Source organism: Peromyscus maniculatus, chromosome 7, assembly GCF_049852395.1.
Source record: "Peromyscus maniculatus bairdii isolate BWxNUB_F1_BW_parent chromosome 7, HU_Pman_BW_mat_3.1, whole genome shotgun sequence".
Taxonomy (NCBI): domain Eukaryota; kingdom Metazoa; phylum Chordata; class Mammalia; order Rodentia; family Cricetidae; genus Peromyscus; species Peromyscus maniculatus.
The window spans coordinates 35,930,206-35,951,585 of NC_134858.1; the positions used below are offsets into that span (position 1 = coordinate 35,930,206).

Here is a 21,380-nt window from a genome sequence, read left to right on the forward strand (position 1 = left end):
TTACATATGGAACTTCTTCTTTTGAAATAACTTAATTAGAGCAAGTTTTACATCCTTGTTCCTTAGGCTGTAGATCATGGGATTCAGCATGGGCACAACAGTAGTATAAAACACAGAGGACACTTTGCCTTTGTCTTTGGAGCTGACTGACAAAGGTTGTAGGTACACGAATGCCAAGGAACCAAAGAAGACAGCAACAGCAGAGAAGTGAGAGCTGCAGGTGCTGAAAGCTTTGAATCTGCCCTCAGTGGATTTGATACGGAGGATGCTAGCAATGATGAAGATGTAAGAACCCAAGATGGTCAGGGTTGGAATAAAGATATTAAAAGCACTGAGGCACAAGAGTACTACCTGATTGACAAAGGTACTGGAACAGGCAAGTTCCATCAATGGGAAAAGATCACAGAAGTACTGATTTATTATATTAGCCTTACAGAAAACCACTCTTAGCATGCAGGAAGTATGAACTGCTGCACCAATGATGCCCATGCCGTACACCCCACCTACTATCCAGGAACAGACTTGGTAAGACATAGTGACATTGTAGAGCAAGGGATTACAAATGGCAACATAGCGGTCATATGCCATGGCAGCCAACATGTGACACTCAGATATAACAAAAACAAGGAAGAAATAGAGTTGAGTCATACATTCCTCATAGGAGATCACATTCTTCTTTCCCACAAGACTTACCAGCATTTTGGGGGTGATAACAGTGGAGTAACAGAGGTCAATGAAGGAGAGACTGCTGAGAAAGAAGTACATGGGCGTGTGCAGGTGGGAGCTGAGCAGGATCAGGATGATCATGCCCAGGTTCCCGAGCACTGTAAACAAGTAGATTCCAAAGAAGATGAGGAACAGTGGCAGCTGTAGCTCTGGTTGGTCTGTTAACCCAGAGAGGATGAACTCAGTCACTGTGGAGATATTTCTTTCTCCCATTTCTCCTTGGATTTTCTATGTACGAAGTGAGAAAAAAGTTATTTATCAAACATCTGCTTGATGTGTGACATTGAACTTAAGTTTTTCATTCTGGTGTTTCCCATTTTTAACAGCCCTTCATTTGTGTTACCATTTAAAGACTTTAACATGAGACATGAACCTCCCCAAAGAACAGATATAACAAATTTTATTAAATTTTCTAGCAATTCCTCGTGCCTACCTCATAAGTATAGTTTTATTTAAAATATCAATCAACATCATCTAGGAATTCTCAAACAATTCTTTTAGAAAACTGTCACAGTAAGCTAATGAATGAAGCAATGTTAACATATTTATTCAGCATTGTAGTATAGAATCTAGTTAGAACCATTAAACAAGACACTGAATATAAAGCTCTTCTAATTGTAAAGGATAAAATGAGAATATCTCTACTTCTTAATAATGCAATATTCTGTATAGAAAATTCTAATTAATATATCAAGAAATTTGAAGAAACATTTAAATGGTCAGCAAATGTTAGGAGATCAATGACAAACTTAACAATGATTAAATTCATTTGTTATTCAATAAAAATAATTTGCATATATGGACATTATATGAAAGTAATATAAGACATTGTTCATAGAAATGCAAAGTTCAGTGGAAAGGAATTAGGGACAGACACTAACAGACAGGCTTCCATGCTCATGAGTCAATGAAAATATTTGGAACAGTGGATATATTTTCCAGTTCAATCATTAAACTCAATGCTATCCCTTTCTACTTCTCAATTTCCTGTTTTTTTTTTAATTTGTTTACACAGGAATCATCATATTCTCATGAAAATTATGCGACCCAAGAAAATCAGAACCAATTTGAAGTGGGAGGATGAAGACCTAGTGCTCTTCCCTCTTGAATCCCACTACAATATTGAAACATTTTGTATAGTGTAGTACTGCTATAAGTGTAGATGTGCCAATCAATGGGATGAATTTGACATCCCAGAAAGAAGCTTACATTTATAAGTTTTACGAATAAGGGCTTCAAGATAATTCAATGTGGAATTTTTTTTTATTACATGGCAAGGGGTATTTATATTTTTGGTTGTGAGCCTAGCCTTTAACGGCTGAGCCATCTCTCCAGCCCTACAAGGGGTATTTAGATATGTACTTGTTATTAATATGTAACTCTCATACATTTCAATCAAATTAATTCAAAATAGGCCATTGGAAGTAAATATAACAGATGAAACTATGTTGATATTAAGGGAAACCAGAAGCAAACTTTTACAAATTTGGATTTGCTGATATTTCTGAAATAAGTTGCTAAAATCAAAGGCTGTCATACAGAATTTGTAAAGTGAGCACTGTATAAAGACTGAAAACAAGGCATACAAGATGAAAAAAGTCTAAAGTATGATATCCACAGAACAAATTTAAGATAGTGTACATAAAAACTAATGCAGTTTAACAAATAAAGATCAAATGATGCAATTAATAATGGCCAGAAGAAGGGAACAGCCATTCTTCTATTGGAGATGCACATGAAGCCAGTAAGTATTGAAAACAATGTGCTCTATAATTCACTATTAAGGAAATTCAAATCACAGTTACAGTGAAATAAAATTTCACAGTGTTCAGGATGATTGCAAGGAAAGCTATAAGTATTATTAGGATGAAAAAAATTGGAATCCTCATATGTTTGGATAGGGTTTTCATAGAGTACAGCCTGGAAAACACTTTAAAGCACTTCAAAATAAAAACTGTGAAGTTATCATGTAGCCCAGACATTTTAATCTAGTGATATACCACAAGAACTGAAAACATTCATTCACACAAAAATCTGCAGAGTGGTTAAATGGAAGTGCTTGTGACATCACAAGGTTGAAAAAAAAAAAACACCAACTGTTCATCACTGGTGAATGGAGACACAAGGTAAACCTTTTCCATAAAATGGAACACTGTTATTCAATAAAGAAACTTAAAGCCCCTGAGTAGATTATAGATTATGTCTTCAAAGAGCCTAAAACGCTGTAAGTGAAAGGAACCAAGAATGGAAGGCAACAGATTGCCAGGAGCCCTTTATGATGTATCAAGAACAGGTCATTCATACCAACATAAGCAGTTTAATGTCTTCGAGATATTACAGGATGGAAAAGGAGGTACTAACATGACTGCTTATAGTAACAGAGTTAAATTTAGGATGGAAATGAAAATGTTCTACAATAGAATATGATGAAGGTTTTGTAATTCAATGTATATATTAAAAATACTGAATTACATTGAAGAATTCATATTTTATAACATATTTCATAATATGCTATACTATAATTTATGTTATGCAAGTTTAACCAAAATTAGAGTACCAAAAGAGAAATATTCCAACACAGATGGCTGGAAGCCCTTCCCATCTACTGTCTACCTGGTATGTACTGCTTTATTTATACCAAATATTCAGGTTTTCTCAGTATTGGAGCACTTCTCATCACACAGTCAACAGCAACTGTTGTCTTCACTCATTGGTTAGTACAATCACAGGGTGTGTTTATTCCTCTAAATAAAGAAATATAAAATAAAGAAAAACAGTTCCTTCTATTGAAGAGCTGAGGATGGAAGGGTGACACATCATCTAGAGCCCTTTTTATGTGTCTTCACTGTGATAAAATTCAGAAAGCACAGTCAGTAACTAAGCACCAGGCCAGAGGAGGGTTCTGGACCTTAAACTTGCAAACCTCTCTGATCTTGAGACAAGTAAACTTCTACTCACTATATACTAACCATTGTACAATATAGCATTTTGCCATTCCAGTATAAAGCATATTAAGACACATACTAAAACACATGCTTTTAAAGTTCTATTTTCACTGGCCTTCTGATTCACTTTCTCCATTCCTTGCCTATGGCAAGGCTGTTCCTGGAAACAAGTTCTTAGCATACAAGTCCCATTGTGTCTTACTATGTCACTGTAGACTTGACACTAGTCACAGGTGTCTGGCTGATCCAAACTGACTAACTGCCTTCAAGTCTGATACGTTCTTATAAATTCTTCTGCTTCCTGCTCCTCTAACAGCACCTTCATGGTTGCATGCCTTTGACCTTGGTGGAAAATTCCAAACACCCTCCCGTATATCAGCTGTGTTAGCCTCCCTTTATCTCAGTGTTTCTCAAACATCCTAATGCTGTGACCCTTTAATACAGTTCCTCATATTATGGTGACCCACAATCATACATTTTTTGCATTGATACTTCATAACTGTAATTTTGCTACTGTTATAAATCATAATGTGAATATTTTTGGTGTTCGAGGTTTGGCAAGGAGCTCTGACCCACAGGTTGAGAACTATTGCTTTGCCTGGTAAGTCTTAGTGATGAGTGAGTCTCCAGTTTTGCTTGTCCTTTAGTGCTCCTGCAGCAGAAATGACATACAGCAAATTTTAAACATTTATGATGGACAATTTCTTCAGATCGTGCATATTCAAACAGTCATGACACTACAATAATCAAGGTAATAAATATACGTGACATCTCCTGATGGCTCCTTGTTTACTGTTACAGTTTATGTCCATTTACAATGCTTAATTTGAGACCTAGCCTCTTCAGTTTTGGTTGTACTTTGCAAAGTTATTAATGACAGGCACAGCCTGCACAGAATGTATTGATAATTTACCTTCCCAACATAAGATTTTATATTAATCAATTCTATCTTTCTACCTTCCTTTACATGTGCAGATATGTTTTTCTAAGAATTTTACTGTAATACTTACAATATTTAAGTAGAATAATTCAGTGCTTTTCTTTTTGTTTTTGGCTTAGTTTGGTTTTGTATAATGTATTCCAAGTTTGTCTATGTTGATTCTAATTGTAAAATTTCCATTGGAAAAAAAAAATACTGTGTTCTTTTAAAAGAAGTTAGTAATGCCAAACAATAACACCCATGAAGTCACTAAACTATAATTAGACTTTAAATTTTTATTTTTTAACAGATTCTTAGAAAGCATTTAAACAGTTCTGCATTTCCTTAACAAAATCTTTGCTCAATTTTATAATCATCCTATGTGCAATACACACTTATGTTTTGGGAATAAATATGGAGGAAAATATCCCATAGTTATGTTGACCCAGCGAGCATTTAAAATTTGTCCTAGAGTTAGAAGCTTATTTTTTAAAAAAAAGCATTATATCAAGAAGTTAGCTGATAATCATATACAAAAATATTTTAAAATTTATGGAAAATAATAAATACATGCAGGATTATACTGCTTCAAAAGGATAGTTTGGATGAGAATGTAAACTTACAGTAAAAAACATTCAAAAGTAATAAACATAAATTATGTTTCTGGTGTGGAGTATAGAGAGAAGCATAACAGAATCTCTGTTTCTCAGACTACTATAGTCTAGAAGGGGAGAGGGAGGGAGACTGCCTGGTTACCTGATATTCAAAGTCAAGTGTTAAAATTATGGTTTTCATGTTCAAAATATGTAGTGCTATTAAAAATCATCAAAACATATGAAGCATTTAAATGTTTGATTGATGCAGACAAGGTGTGTATGTGAAGTAAGAGATAATAAAAGATATAGAGTTCCTTGGTGTCTTGTGCTAATTTGGTGGTGCATTTTGGATAGAGCATTATATGTTAAACCTATCCAGGCAAATTGAATGTTTATATTAAAGTTAGTTATACCTAGTATATACCTGACCAGTAGCACAAAAGGGGATTGCATTTATTATGTTGCCTCAGAGGACATAGTACAGCCAATTAGATAAACTTTGTGTTAACATCAAAACCAATTTAACCATTAAAATTTAAACATATCTTTTCCTGCCTTCTACTATGTCTCCTCAAAATATGAGTGATTATTTTGAGATAATTTTCTATAGTGTGTGGATACTGGATCTTAGAAAAATCTATCTCTTTCCAATGTGGAATGGTTCCAGAAGAAACTGAATTCTACTGCTCACCTTTTCTCTACTTGGAAACTCCTGTCCCAGTTCTGTGTGAGATTTAGAGCCACGAACCTTGACATGAAACAGTTCTGTAGTAGGTGATGATAGTTCAAAATAAAACCTCCCACTCTCTTCTATTCAGTGGATCAGGACATAGATTTCAAGTTCTATGTAATTCATATATTATGAATCAAGTGACATGATTCATGTCCTAACTTCACAAATTGCTTATTGGAATGAAGTTAAGGTAGTTTTGATAAACTCTTGGTGTCATAAATAAATATATATCATTACAGCATATATATATATATATATATATATATATATATATATATATATTCTCTCAAGATTTCTTATCATTAGTGTGAGCTGTGTAGAGTTAAGGAGGGGTGAACTAAAAGCAATTAAAATTTCCTATTCTATTTCCCATGTGACATTCTCCCTGGTGTGAAATTCTCTCTGTTTTGAAATAGTAGTGATCTTTAGGTTAAGGTTAGAAGCTAAGCCCTGGTGGAAATGTATGAAACTGACTTTCAAACTAAAAATTATTTCAAAAATATGTGAACCAGGTCAATATTTTTCTGTTAATTTAAGGTTTGGGTAAAGAATGATTTTTTAATTATCATTAAATGTTGTTCCTTTCATGTGTGTATATTGATTTCAAGGTTTCCTAAAGGATGTCAGGGAAAGGTCAGGAGAACAACATGATGATGTAAGTAAATCTGGAACTAAATGGAAATTCAGGGAAAAACATATTATGAGCTTTTGTAATTATTTTAGGCTACATAATAAATTACTACTGGAGTTGATTTTCATAATAGTGCAGGATAAAAATTCTGCATGCACTATAACCAGAGACTATGGATTCACCAAGAAAATAATGCACAGTGGAGGATGGTAACTATTTTTCTTGAATTGGAGAGTTAAGGACAAGCAATGTGGTTCTGTGAAGTAAACTATACTGTAGTAAATAAGAGTAGAAAATGCTTGTATTGATGGTGATTAGCTCACTATAAACATACATAAATTATTGACATATGATTGAAAATGTGTTTTTATAGAAGGTGAACACATACATACACATACTTTCTACTTTAACTGCTTAGAGAATTAAAACCAATGGACCCAAGTAACAGTGAGGAAACTGCCTTCATCCTTCAGTAAAAATAACCAGAGCAGCCTGAAGAAATGAATAATATTAAGTCTGGCCAAAACTGTTTAACATGTCAGGCAGTCCTGGCACATGACTCTAATCCCAGCACTTGGGAGAGTGATGGACAGATCTCTGTGAGTTTGAGGCCAGCCTGGTCTACAGAGTGAGTTCCAGGACAGTCTGGGCTTTTACATAGAGAAACTCTGTCTTGAAAAAAGAAAAGATAAGAAAAAAAAACTATGTGACATGTGTGATTCATGCTTTTGTGACAGATAACAAAGAAATGCTGAAACAAAATGTTTGAGTAAGTAAAAAGGAGATAAATTTGATAGAGAGGGATTTCCAGTGGTCAAGCTGCAACAAGTATGTTTACAGAATAAATATATTAGTAGTAGGATATAACAAGTGTAGCAATTAACACTTATTAAACTGGGGGTTGACAACACAGAAAGACCTCAGATCATTTATCTAAATGTGTTTCTTCAAATAACAAAAGCAAGCAGGTCAGTGATGGCGTACACCTTTAATGCCAGCACTCAGGACGCAGAGGCAGGTGGATCTCTGAGTTCAAGGCCAACTGGTCTACAGAGTAAGTTCTAGGACAGCCATGGCTACACAGAGAAACTCTGTCTCAAAAAATTAATTAATTAATTAATTAATTGGAGCAATTGCCATAATGAACCTATCCATCCTCTACATAGATTATTCTATTGCTTTTGTTATTTTCTTTTGGTTTCTCTGCTTTCTCATTTGTGATAAGAAAAATCCTTATCAATAGCACACTGTATTCTTAATCACTACTATTATGTCATACAACAGACACCTAGACTACATTTATTTATATTCTCAATTATAACTCTGTATTTATGGAAGCAGTCCATATTCCCCACTCCCTTGGCTTGGAACCACTGTTCTGTTTTTAACCATAAGATTTCGTATTTTAGACATCTCATGGGAGTGGTAACAAAAATTGTACTTTTACTTTACATTAGAGGCTGACTTATTTAATTTAGCATAAAGCCTATCATGTCTATTAGTATTTATACATCTCATTGCAAGTGGTAAGAAATGCTGTCAAGGATTCATGAGGAATTTCTCAGAAGACTAAGGAGGGAAGATCATATTTTAACACTTTGAAAACTGGAAAAACAACATTGAGAAAAAATGAAAACATATATCTTATAGAAGTGATTTTCACACTACTTTAGAAAATAAATTATATCAAAAGTTTTATGCAAAATTAATTTTCAGATAAGGGTTGCAATAAAATTTTAAACTAAATTTACTTTGGCTTATTTTAAATTGTCAGATGTGAGACCTTCATCTCCATTAAGATGACCATTTTTTCAAATTTCTTAAATCTACCCCTTAAATTTTAAAGAATAAGGCCATAATAGAATAAATTGTGGTATGCATTGCTCATTAATAATGACCATAGCTTAGAATTAGACATGTGATCCAATACAAGGCTCAGTTTTAAATCATCTGTTAACAATGAGAAGAAACATCATTACTACAGTCTGTGTGATGATGTAGTGGTGGGCCTGACTAGAACTAGGTGTGGTGGGACATGCATTGGTCCCTGAAATGCTTGAAAGAAGGTAGAGTCAAGAAGACTTTCCTAGGTGGCAAGGCTTTTGGAATGAAGACAGGGAATAGAAATGAACTCAGAATCATTGTGATTCAAGGGACTGCTCCATCCCACATAATAGGCACCTTTCTAGTAGGCCTTACTAGTTATTAATATATTGTGCATACTGTTTATGCTTGGCACATTTTATTTAATCATACTTAATACTATTATTGTCTATGAATAAAATGCTAAATTCAAAAATTAAATCCTAGATATAATATAAAAGATACCTTCTGATATAATACACTCTCTTTTGTTTGTTAATCATTCAAACATGATTTCCTGTTTTTTTTCTTAAATGGCATTTGATACTTTATACATTTATCACATAACATAAACAAATTAACGTGACCAGACACACAAATATGGAATTTTGAGAGATGATAAAAAGAATATGATGAGCTGAAGTCATTAGACTGTAGAATTTAGTAATCTTCTGTGTGGTAATTTGGGAAGTAGCCGCTGGGTATTTGGGAGTTGTTGGCAGGACAGAAATGTCCATCTACAATATATCTAACTGTAAAACAAGAAAAAATCATGTTTCTACTATATGTCATAATCTTGTATATAGAAATTCCAACTAATCTATTGAAAAATAATTAGAACTAGTTTTAAATATCAATAAGAACAATATGAAAACTCAATAATCATGCAATGCATTTTAAAATTATGAAAAGTGATTAAATGTTCATTAATAATTTGAAAGTATTATAAGACCTCACATTTATCAAGCATTACTGAAAGAGAGTAAAGAATCACATAAATGGAAATATCTCATGTTCATAAGTCAAAAGATTAAACATTATGAAACTTGTAATACTTCCTAAATTGAGCTTCAAATTCAGTCCAATCCCTATCAGAATTCAAATTCTGTTTTTCTAGTTATTGATCTCTGGAGCATAAATTCCCCATAAATATGTGTGGGGCCCAGAATGATCAGAAGAAGCTTGTATGACAGTAATGAACTTTAAAGCTTCACATTTCTCTACTTAAAATTTAACCCAATGTTACAGTGAACTAGATTGAGTAGTATCAGCATTAATACAGGTATACAGATTAATGAAACATAACCAGCCTCCTAAAAATTACCTTACTTCTGTGTAGAATTAGATTGGTATAAACATTTATTTTCAAAAATCAATGAATACACACTTTATGCATCAAATAGAAGAACAATTACATACTTGTAAATAATACACAAAGCCTATCTCATATAAGTACCAAAACCAGTTCAAGATGAATAGTAGAACTAAATTTAAAAACCAAAGCCAGAGAAATACTGTGAGTATTTCAAAAGTGTAAATCATCATAATATTTGATTTAGTAATCCTTAGATAAGATTCCTAAAATCAATGTTGCTGTACAAAATATGAAACTGAATACAAAAAAAAATGATTTGAAGCTATACTTAAAACACAGGCTACAATGTTACAGGGTATTGCACTTGCTCTTGGTTGCCCACCAGAACTTGATGGTACAATTCTACTGCTGAAGACAACACACAGTTTTGTCCCAGGACCTGGAGAAATAAACACAATACTAACCCTAAAGTCTTCCTCTTACATGCTAGCTTTTACAGTACATAAGATGTACTGTGTAGGTGGGTTGTGGAGTGTCCTAGTTAGGGTTTCTATTGTGCTAAACACCATGATCAAAAGCTTATTTCATTTTACAGATTATAAGTCCAACATCTAGGGAAGTCAGGGCAGGAAGTCTGGGCAGGACCTTGGAGACAGGAACTAGAGCAGAGACTATGGAAGAACGTGACTTACAGGCTTTCTCCCTATGGCTTGCATAGCCTATATTTTTATATTTCCCAGAACTACTAGCAAACCTGTAACATCACACACAGTGCACTACACCCTTTCAAATCAATTGGCAATCAATAAAATTTATGCTAGTTTTACCTAAAAGCAAAACTGGGGAGGGCATTTTCTCAAATGAAGTTCCCACTTCTCACATGACTCTGACTTGTGTCAAGTTGACAAAAAACTAGCAAGCCCAGAGAAAGGCCACCAGTAGTATTGCTTATCAGTGAACTATAATTGGCATGGAAATCTGTCCATATATGCCATGGATGCAAGAATGTTATGACATAAACAACTACTTTCTGGTCAGAGTTAAGGCCTGTTACACAGGAGAAAACACATTCTTACTATAGCAAATATAGGCTTAAACACATGGTTGGGAACCCCACAGGCCCCAGCAGTGAATCCTATATTATTATTGTGCTAAATAGACAAAATATCAAACTGCCATATAAGTTCTTAACTCTTTACCTATGGATTAGCTGCTGTTCTCAGTCTTCATCAGAGATGTTTCCTTGCAAAGCAGAAGGCAGTTAACACAGAGACTCACAACTGTTCAAGTGTAGAGAATAAAGGTCTGTGGAGTTCTCTAGTACAAATAGAAATCTGTATCACAATGTCTCCCCCAAAGCTCAGGGACCATCATGGAAGAGGGAGTAAAAAAAATTCTAAGAGGTAGACAAAGAAAAGACTGGGAGAAAAGTGTTTATAGACATGACAGAACCTCTGCACTCAGGAACTCACAGCAGCTGTGGTTGTCTGCACAGTGCCTGCAGGAGATCAAAGCAGGGAACTTTCCAGAAGGATGAGGGAGGGGATCATGAGCCCTGACTCCATTTGAGGAACTATTGACTGATGAGAGCTTCTAGGGAAAGTAGAATTAGTTTTCTTTACGAGTGTGACCACCAGAAAGTTGATCAAGTTCCAGTATATGACCACACACCCATGAGTTTACTGTCAACACAAATTGAACTCAGTGGGTCAGACAAAAAATTATAGAGAGGACACTACATTGGAGGTTAGCTAGAAAGTTGAGTGAAGCTGAACAAAATCCTGTTTTCATGTTAAAAACACATGGATCTATAGAAAGGAAATGTTTATGAAAATGATGAATAAAACTTGATGACTTATCACCCCTAAAATATTATCCACACATTGAAAATTTGTATAAAGTAATTTACCTCTAGTATCCACATGACTAATGCCACAAATGAAAAATACATGTAATATGAAGTCCTTCGGAGTAAAGAGCTACGGCCAGAGATATACTCCATTTCCATAATGAAATTTTCTAACCATGAAGCTGTATGAAATACTTTAAAGGAAAGAATACTGTTTTCTCTGATGGGTCAGAGAAAATGACATGTGATTAGTTTCCTGTAGCTTTAGGGAGTTCTTATAAGAGCTCCCTGTTTTGTTTTGGGTTTTTGTTTTTGTTTTTGTTTTTAATTTTCTGAGAAACAAAGAAGACAACAGGCAAAGTATAAAGAGTCCACTCTTGAGTTTGGAGGAATCAAAGATAAGGCTTAAAATTGGCCACAGACACTCCATAGAGGCTTCTGATGCAAAATGAGACATTAACACTCATTGAATTAAGCTACTGTGGCACAATGGAATCTTATTTTATAGAAATTGAATTCTTAAATATTAAAATTAAATTTGGTAATATGTTAAACATAAAAGCCAACAAAGTGGTCATTTATTGGCATTATCAAAAGTTATGCATAAATCATGAAAATAAAACCACAACCCATGCTGCATCTCTTCCTGTATGATTAATAAGAATGTTAAAGCTGAACTTTACAGAGGACAACAGACTACAGACTCCAAGGCAGTTTTAAGTTCTGTGCATATTCAATAACCGATTTCTACTTAAATAATAATAAAAAAAAATGAGGAGGAGGGGGAAGGAGGAAAAGAGAAGGAGGGTAGATGGAGGAGGAGGGCAAAGAGGAAGAAGATTTGAACAGTAGCATCACAGAGAGGTATGGTCACTGGTCATAGAGTGGAGGGGAAAATGAGAGATTGTCAAATATCAGGTATAATGTTGAATCATAGAAGACTGGAAGATGAATACATTCTGAAGGTCAACTTTACAATATCATTCCTGAAGTTTGTTAATTTTTTTTTTTTGTTTTTTGTTTTTTGAGACAGGGTTTCTCTGTGTAATTTTGTGCCTGTCCTGGATCTCACTCTACTACAGGCTGGCCTTGAACTCACAAAGATCTGCCTGGTTCTGCTTCCTGAGTGCTGGAATCAAAGGCGTGTGCCACCACCAGCCGGTTGTTAAGTATTTTTTAACCACAACTCTCATGTAAATAACCAAGTGCATAAAAGTCCAGTATCTACTGACAGGCAAGATGTACCCACTTTTGCCATAGTTACAAGGGTAACCAATAGTCTTTCATTGTTTTTGAGTTCCACTCCACAAGAGGCAAATGATGCACTATATTGTACATAATTACAAAACCCATGTTGAGTGGATCTTAGTAAGTAAGAGAAAAACTTACTGCTGTTAATCTTAATTATCATGGTGCCAAACTGACCTACAAAGTTTTCAGCTTACACCATTGGCATGTGTTAATCCCAGCTTTAGTAGGGGAAGGCTCTTTACAATGAATTGTAGTGAATGCAGAGACACATGGCTGCTCAAGGTGATTCAGATCAGTGACAGTAGGTTGCTTAATCCTAAACAGGGCATTTACATCATCATCTCTTCTAAGCCTTAGGGACCATTGGGGAGAAAAAGAGGCAGTAAGCATGTAAGAGCCAGAAGATGTGAAGTGGGACTATAAAATGCTGTATTCTGTGCAGAGCACAGCTAATGAAATGATAATTCATAGCAACTTTTAATACCTCCTGTAGGCCTTTACAAGGCTAAGCTATTCATCAATTTTGCATCTCTTTCCATTCAACTATTAGCTACTGATGGATTGCAGTAGAGAGGCAGGCACTTCGTTCAGTTTCATACCCACTGAGCAGCTCACCAGACTCCAATGACTATTTCCAAATCTATGGTCACACAGGCCACCCTGGTTAAATGCAGTAGGAATCAACCAAAATTAAGGGACACTAGAGCCTTCACCTCTAGTAATTAGTGTTCTTGGTACTGGAAGGTACTCTGTACTCCTTTTGTACAGAGGAGAATATGGCAAGCTAACACACAGTCAGGTTTAGAAAGGCCCAGAGCAGCTTCCAGGCTTATTAGTACCATGATTGGCATTAACCCAATCTGTAGACTCTGTGGATAAAATAATCACGTAAATCATCATGTAGTAAAATCAATCTATCTTTCTTCATATTACATGCAAGATTTGGACAAAATTGTAATTCATGATTGGCTTGATTATGCATGTTTTGTGTAGGTAACAACACCTGCTTTGAGTTCATGAGTACTATGGCTTTGTCATGGACAGAATACACTCACTTACGGTAGTCCTCCCTGACTTCTGGTTCTTTGAAAATTTTTTTCACTTCTTTCTGTTCTCTGAGCAATGGTAGCAATGTGATAAGTGTTGGTGGGGCAGATTGGATGAAATAGATGGTCATTTAGAACTAACTATTCCACAGTCACTTACTTACTCTCTGCGTTGGACCAGTAATGAGACATGTGGCAATATCTTGAAAATAAATATATAAAACAAAACATTGAATAGTTTCAATACCAACTATTAAAGAAAAGTAACTAAGTAAGAGTAATGTAATATATGATGCCATTTGAATCACACAGGTGTTCACTGGAAGACCTGGGAATAGGGGCTTAAGAGGTAGATCAGTCTTTAGGAGCTCTGCCTTCTCTTCTGGATGACCAGATTTACAAGTCACAGGTCCCACATGGCACCTCAGAAAACATTTGTAAATCTAGTCTAAGGGGATTCAACATTCTCTTCTGGCCTCTGCTATGTGTATTTGTTATGTGTAAGACTATATGCTTGCATGAAATATACAAATATATATATATATGCATAAATATATATATATTTATGCAGACACTGCAATATGTAACATAAAAATAAATAAAGTATTTTTGAAAAATAATAAATGGTCCGGATATAGAATGACTCCATCTAAATAATAATAAATTTGTCAACATGAACAGCACTGAGATCCATCTTCATTGATCAATAATTCCTTTGGACAGACACTTGTCTTGCAAATTACCTACATATGTACTCCCAGCAACCTTGAATCCAAGATATCAGCTGTCTGGTAAGTAATTCCTTCCTTTGAAAACCAGTGGCAGAAAGGCTGGGGAAATACACTAAATTATGGTTGTGTTAGAAATGGTTGATATGGAAAGTTAATAAATGTACTTTTTCTTTGTAGAACACTCAACAAATAGTTACTTGAGTATAGAGACCCCCCCATAGTACCTTTGGAGGACCTGCCCTACACATTCAGCATGGTTGCCACCATCACTTGCCAGCATGGCATTGAGAAGATCCAATCTAACTGCTCCTTGAGTCCTACTTGGTACCTTGCAGATGACACGACTTCTGCTCAGGTGAGTAGTAAGAGAACGCTATTGTCACCCCCCTTTGTCTTCATTGTTGACTTGGTTCTCAACCTTCCCACATCTACTTTGTTTTTTCTGGCCATGCTTCTTCCCTATTCGGGGGAAAGTGTAGACTCTCTCAACCAGTTTTCCTGTCCTTCTGATTGTGTTCCTGAAGTGAGAAGCCTGAAACACTGAACTCTGACCTTATCTCAAGAACCAATCAGTGGCAATCATGGCTACTTTGCTGGTCTCCCACTCAGGTTTCCTTGGCTGAAGGACACATGTTTGACCGGGATGTGAAACTCCTGATTTACTACAATGCAGTGCACAGCCCCTGTGTAGCTGTGGAGATGGGGATGCCACATGAAGCCAGGTATGTTCTACCTCCCTCTATAGTCCCTCTGTAAGATGTAACTCCCAGTTATCCTTGATTGTCTACCCTCTATCCAAGATCAGTATATGGCCATTGAAATATTGACTTTCACTTCACGTGGAAAAATGATTAGGCTTTATTGGTAATCAGGTGTTTTTTGTTTTTTTTGTCTTATAGGCTAATTTACATAGATTAATAGATAATTAGAAGGAAAAATGTGTTCAAATAAATTATAATAAAATATGCAGCCTATTATCAATGTACAACAATGATTGGTCTTAACAAAATGGTAAGTTAAAAAATGGTCCTGTGACTACTCCTTTCATTGGATCAGTGGTATCCAAATCTGATGAAGCCTCATGCTTTACATGCTGTGGTGAGTTTTAAATTGTCAGATAAAGATGAAGCAAATCAATTTGTTTCAATTGTTTTCAAAGTATTTGGCCTGCAAATATTAAATACTCCTTTTGGCAATTCTAAATTTGTACAATGTTTCCCCTGATATAAATCAAAATATTTATATGATATGATGATATTAACATATTATTATCCAATATTATTAATTGTTTAATATTTAATAGAGTCATAATTTGTGTCATTAGTTACATGGTGCTTTATAATGACATTATTAAAATAATGTACGTTAACAAATTTAGAAGACTTTAGAAAGAAGATCTTTGAATAATGTAAAGGAAAAAGAAGTTAAAATTCCTACTAATAGCACTATAAAAAAAGAGTTGGATTAGGAAAATAACAGTACTATAATCTATGCAATACATGAGATAAATGAATAATAATGACACTTTAAGAAAATATGCTTTATTGATTAACTCATCACACTTGGATGTCATCTTGCTACCACGTCTTTATTTTTTGTCTTATGACTAATAGGAGTAGCCAAGTTTAATACAGAATTAATTTCAGGTCTCCTGTGTCCTGTAGAAATTGAACTTCAAAATAATCATAAGAATCCACCTAAAACTCTTTTTGTAGCTTCTTTGGTTTTTCCTTAAAGTAAGGTGAACTTCTTGGTGACTTTTGTTTCTTACTACATCTTTGTCATTTAAAACATTTTCTTATAAGTGTACTTAACTTTAATTAAAGCTGGCACAGGCCACATGGGTATTTTGCTTTCTTTGGCTTTTCTGATCCATTCTGCACTGAGTTGCAGAGGTCATCACACAACCCAAGAAGGGTGCTGCAACTCTTCATTTCCAGGTTGAATATATAGAAGCTCTTTGGTGGCCAGTGGTATTCACAGTGTGACACCTGGGCTTGGGCTTATGTTGCTGTAATTGAAGTACTGTGAAGACATTACCACAAAGCTGGGTTTCTATACAAAGCTCCTAATAGTATCACGTTATCAATATTTGACAAAGGTGAATTCACACTGAACCACAAGTAGGGACTTTATAGTCTTCCCCCACTATTTGGCAACTCCTCTCTGAGGTCACTGAAGGGAATCCCAGCTTCCTTGGGTTTCTTGTAACTGCTTCATATCCCCTGTAGCTCTATGTTCTCTGTCTTTGTTATTGTTGACTTCTTGATCTCCTGTTGGTGTTCTCATGAAGTATTCAAGCTCAGATTTGGTCTTCAGTTAAGAATATTTTAATCCATAATATAGAAGTTCAAGATGCTGCAACTTAATATGTAATAACTGAGGACTCAATTTCTTCCTTTCTGTGACATCTTCTTGGTTCCATGAAAGTTTTCTCATCACTTATCTGTAAGCAAGCTTGTAGGCATTCAGGGGACATAGTTGGTCATATCTCAGTCTTGGTAATTCCTTCCGTCTGTGATTCCTAGTTCCTGTTTCCCAGGGCATGTACTTTGCTATATGACTTCCTATTCTCATATCCTTCAGAAACCCAAAGGAAGCTTAAGAGGTGGTTTGGCTCACTAAAACCCTTTAATGTGATCATGAACCATAGCATTACATGACCTAACTGATACATTAAACTTAGAATGTATTATTATACAAAATTTAAAAGGAGAAAAATGTAGAATGTTATAATTAACAGCCCAGTATGAGAGCCTTACCCTGAATGGTGTAAGCATATTGTATATTGTATCACTTACCTTACAATAACTCTATAGTAGTACTTACTACCTTGATATTTCAGAAGATGAAACTGTGACTACAAAGTAAAATTGCTCATTTATAAACAAGGAAGGTCTGACTTATGAAATTGAAATCCTATGAATTGGTTTGAAAGAACTAGTAGACAGCATACAAGGAGTGCTGATATCTCCATGACCTTGTTCCAAACAGTGTGGGCATCCATTCCCATCATTCACTTCTGGATTCTCAGAAGAGTGCTAATGTCATGATAGCCATCTGTATCCTAGGGTGGGAAGAAATCTACTTTACACATTCAAAACAACACTATTCTTGCATAAGATGTATGTCTCAAGATCTGGATCTGGTTCACATTTATAATGTTTTGACCCAGTTTTCCAGGGGAACTTTCCTGAGTACCTTGTTCATGAAATTTGTCATTTTAAGCATTATACATATGAGCATCATTTACCCCTAATGGTCCAATTGAAGACATAATCGGTGACCCATGTGATTATTCCCCCATGAGGATTACTCTTCAAATAAGATTTGAAGAGATTTACCTCTGTTAGAAATCTTGGCTGTATCTTTTAAGTCAGACTGGAAGCTGCTAAGCTATTGTGCCCTATTCAGTTATTAAGATGCCTAGAATTTGCACACACTGATACTGCTGTGTTATTTTCTGTTAACCTCTACCCTGACTTCCTTCCTTACCTTCTGTTTTGTTTTTTCCTCTTTTATGCTGACAACTCATATTACTCCTATGAACATAACACAAAAGGAGAAAACAAGGGGTTTTATATTTGAGTTTCTCAGTTCTCTATTGAATTGATTCTTGGATACTTTAGAACACCTGAGTTTCATTGTAACTTACAGGGTTCTTCTCCTTTCTGTACAGATAGTTTGATGGGAGTTCCTTCTGCAATGGTGAGCTTCTATGTAGATCTCCCAGAAGTGGAGGCCTCAAGGGCCTGTGAAGAATTTGTGATCCTCATGGACCGCTCAAGTTCTATAAGTATGGAATCTCACTTGAGCTATGAGAAGGATTCTCAGTATACATATTGGCTGCCAAGGTAAAGGGGATTCTTCATTGTTCAGCAGTGCCATGTGTGGATGACTGGGAAGGGCACGAATATGGCCCATTTGTAGCTGAAGGTCTGTTCTCCATCTGAGCAATAACAAGCACGGCCACTCTGATCTCAGCCTTGAAATAAAAGGTGACATAAGATGGTGACTTTTTCTACCCTTAGGAACTAGACTGGGGTCTAGATGTTTGGTAGAACTCTCTCTTACTGCATTTCCTCATCTTCTCTCACCTTAAGGAAACTCTGTTGTTGTCACTGAAAAGTTTACCTATAGGTTGTTATTTCAACATCTGTGGATTTGGATCTTCTCATGAAGAATTCTTTCTGTAAGTTTCTAGGAATACCATAGGCTATGAAAGAATGTAATTTAAAGGAGGGTCTTCACTTTTAAACTGACTAATGAAGAGTAGTCCTGAACACTGGGGTGTTCGGAAGCAGTTTTTGTGATAATAATTTCATGATAGGAATAGCAATGTGTGACTGCCATGTGACTAGACATACTTGTTTCTCTAAGGGAAAGTGTGAAGTGCACTGAGAAAACAATGGAGGAGGCAGTGGAAAGAGGGAAGGAGTTAGAAGCAGACCTAGGGGGCACTGAAATCTTGACACCACTCCTCAACATTTACAAGGTGCCCTCCATTCCTGGCCATCCCTTACAGGTGGGCTTTGCAACCAAGCTAAGAGGGACAAACTGTGAAATTTTCACTAACTAGTCCCTAGCTCTCCTGTATATAATTGAAAAAAAATGTGTAAAGTTCAGTTGTCTATCATATAGTGAGGAAATAAAAGATCAGTCTGCCCTCTTTTGTGGTAACACAAAAGTTCAGATGAAAGCTCCACAGGGAGAATGTGAAGCTTTCCAGGGATCTGAAGAGTCTCTATGGCACATGGAGCAAGTGACACTGGAGCACTAGGGTCCCCACCCCTGTGTGAAGAAGCTATAAAGACTGTAAATAGTTGTGGTCCATGAGGACCAATGCTATTTTCTTCTAACGTACTCAATAGAAGCTCAGTGAATATGTTGTTTGTTTGTTTACAGGTCTTTTTCTTCACAGATGGAGAAGTCAGTGACACATTTAGTGTCATTAAAGAAGTTCAGTTAAACAGCAAGAAGCGTAGATAGGAGGATAGTGTGGTTTATATTGTGCTGCCTGCACCCCAAGCAGGGACACATATGACTTGTTCTACATGGTATCATGGCATTCCATGTTTTTAAAGAGACAGAGTGACTCAAGGATTTTCCAGTTAACTAGCTGAACACTTATTTTCTCTAAAATTTAAAAATTGTTTCCACTTTACATTGATACCACAAAGTCATTGTTCCTTATTATTCTTATATTTTTGGTTGTGAGCCTAGCCTTTAACGGCTGAGCCATCTCTCCAGCCCATGTTTCTTATTTTTCTAAAGCTCTGAAGGACATATTGAATTATGTCTTCATACTTACACAAATGCCCCATTCTTTAAGTAGACAGAGTTGTCCAATTTCTGTGGAATGGCAGTTTGCCAGATTGTACTAATTTTACTCACATCAACTTTAGAAATGGTTTCCAATTGCTTTATTTCCTAATTAAATTGATCATTTGTGTCTTTCAGTATTAGTCAATTTGTGCATAGTAATGTAGTGTCTTATTTAAATTTTATTTTCCTGGTATCTCTACTTCATATACCTTTTAATATTTAATAGCCATTAGAGTGGTCTTTTTGATATTCCTTCAAATTTCTATACTACTGTCATTGTTTTCTCTAGCAGATTTTTTTTACTGAGATATATTTGATTTTATTTTTTGAATATGAATACATTGATAACAATCTTCTTACTCTGCAGCTTACATTTTCACTATCAAGATTGTTTCCTCTCTTTTGTTAGTTAAAATAGGCTTCCCTATGCAGTCCTGACTGATCTGGAACTCTTTTACTGGATCAGGTTGGCCTCAATGCATTCAGTCTGTCTACCTCTGCCTCTAGAGTGCTGAGATTGCAGCCACAGGCTACCATCCGACTCAAGTAATCCATTTCAATTTCTGTTCTCTGAGTTTCTGTTTGTAATTACTACTTTTGTATGTACCCTGTTAAATATACTTACTATTCAAGCTACGCAAATAGTATGCTTTTTCCTTTCAAAGGATTTTACTGTCTCTGTATATTGGTTCTCTGCCAATTTCATATATGTACATTGTACATTCTGGTTATTATCTCCTCTCACCCTTTCTTGCCTCTTATCTCCATCAATCTTCCCTTCCAATGTTTATAAGTTTTTGTTTTATAGTATGAGCCATTTTGTTTAATTAGGGCCATCTCTATGATAATTGCATTGGAACTCTCCATTGAATCTTGGTGGGCTTACCCTTGAGAATACAACTGAGAGCTATAAATCCATATTTCTTTAAACTTTAGGATGGTACTCCCATAATAGTCATGTAATTATTGCATCAGTGAGTATATGCTGCCCAGCAGATGGTATAATAGTTTGTAGGGCTCACAGATGGTTAAGATTATTGATGCCTATTCTCCCTCAGCAGCCTTTATAGTGCCTCTTGATTTCTCTATGTCATACAATCAAGTTGTGTGGTGGATTCAGCATTAGGGTCTTATCTCTCTTTGATTTCCAATCATGAGCAATGGCAGTACCTTACTTTGTTTTCTGGGCTTCTCTATGCAACATCTCATAAGTGGTTATCTGTTTCCTGGCATTGGTTTTTTGTTAGTAACTGATTGGAACACGCATCTTAAAAAGTTATTATTAATGAAAAACCCAGAGTCAGATATTGTGGTGAAAGCTGAAAGATCACAGAAACAGAACAAGCCAGCCACAAGTTCTTACCTCTACGAAATCTTCAGTCTCAAGAGTGAGTTCCTGTTTCCTTAGCCTTATATACCTTTTTCTGCCCTGCCATCTTACTTCCTGGCA

At 35.5% G+C, this 21,380-nt stretch overlaps 1 protein-coding gene and 1 pseudogene across 2 annotated transcripts; one reads left to right on the forward strand and one right to left on the reverse strand.

Annotated features, from left to right (window-relative positions):
* LOC102922517 (olfactory receptor 8G50-like) lies at positions 1 to 5,046 on the reverse strand. Of its 2 annotated transcripts, XM_015986233.3 has the most exons (2): positions 5,036 to 5,046; positions 1 to 928 (listed from the first exon to the last, which is right to left on the reverse strand). In XM_015986233.3, exons 1-2 carry the CDS (start codon positions 5,044 to 5,046, stop codon positions 1 to 3), a joined length of 939 nt encoding a protein of 312 aa, XP_015841719.2. The 2 variants fall into 2 exon arrangements, with proteins under 2 accessions (XP_015841719.2, XP_006992654.2); XM_006992592.4 differs by lacking the exon at positions 5,036 to 5,046 and having other exon boundaries at positions 1 to 945.
* Positions 5,047 to 12,388: 7,342 nt separating this feature from the next.
* Positions 12,389 to 19,594, forward strand: LOC102922826 (von Willebrand factor A domain-containing protein 5A-like; annotated as a pseudogene).
* The last annotated feature ends 1,786 nt before the right edge of the window (positions 19,595 to 21,380 follow it).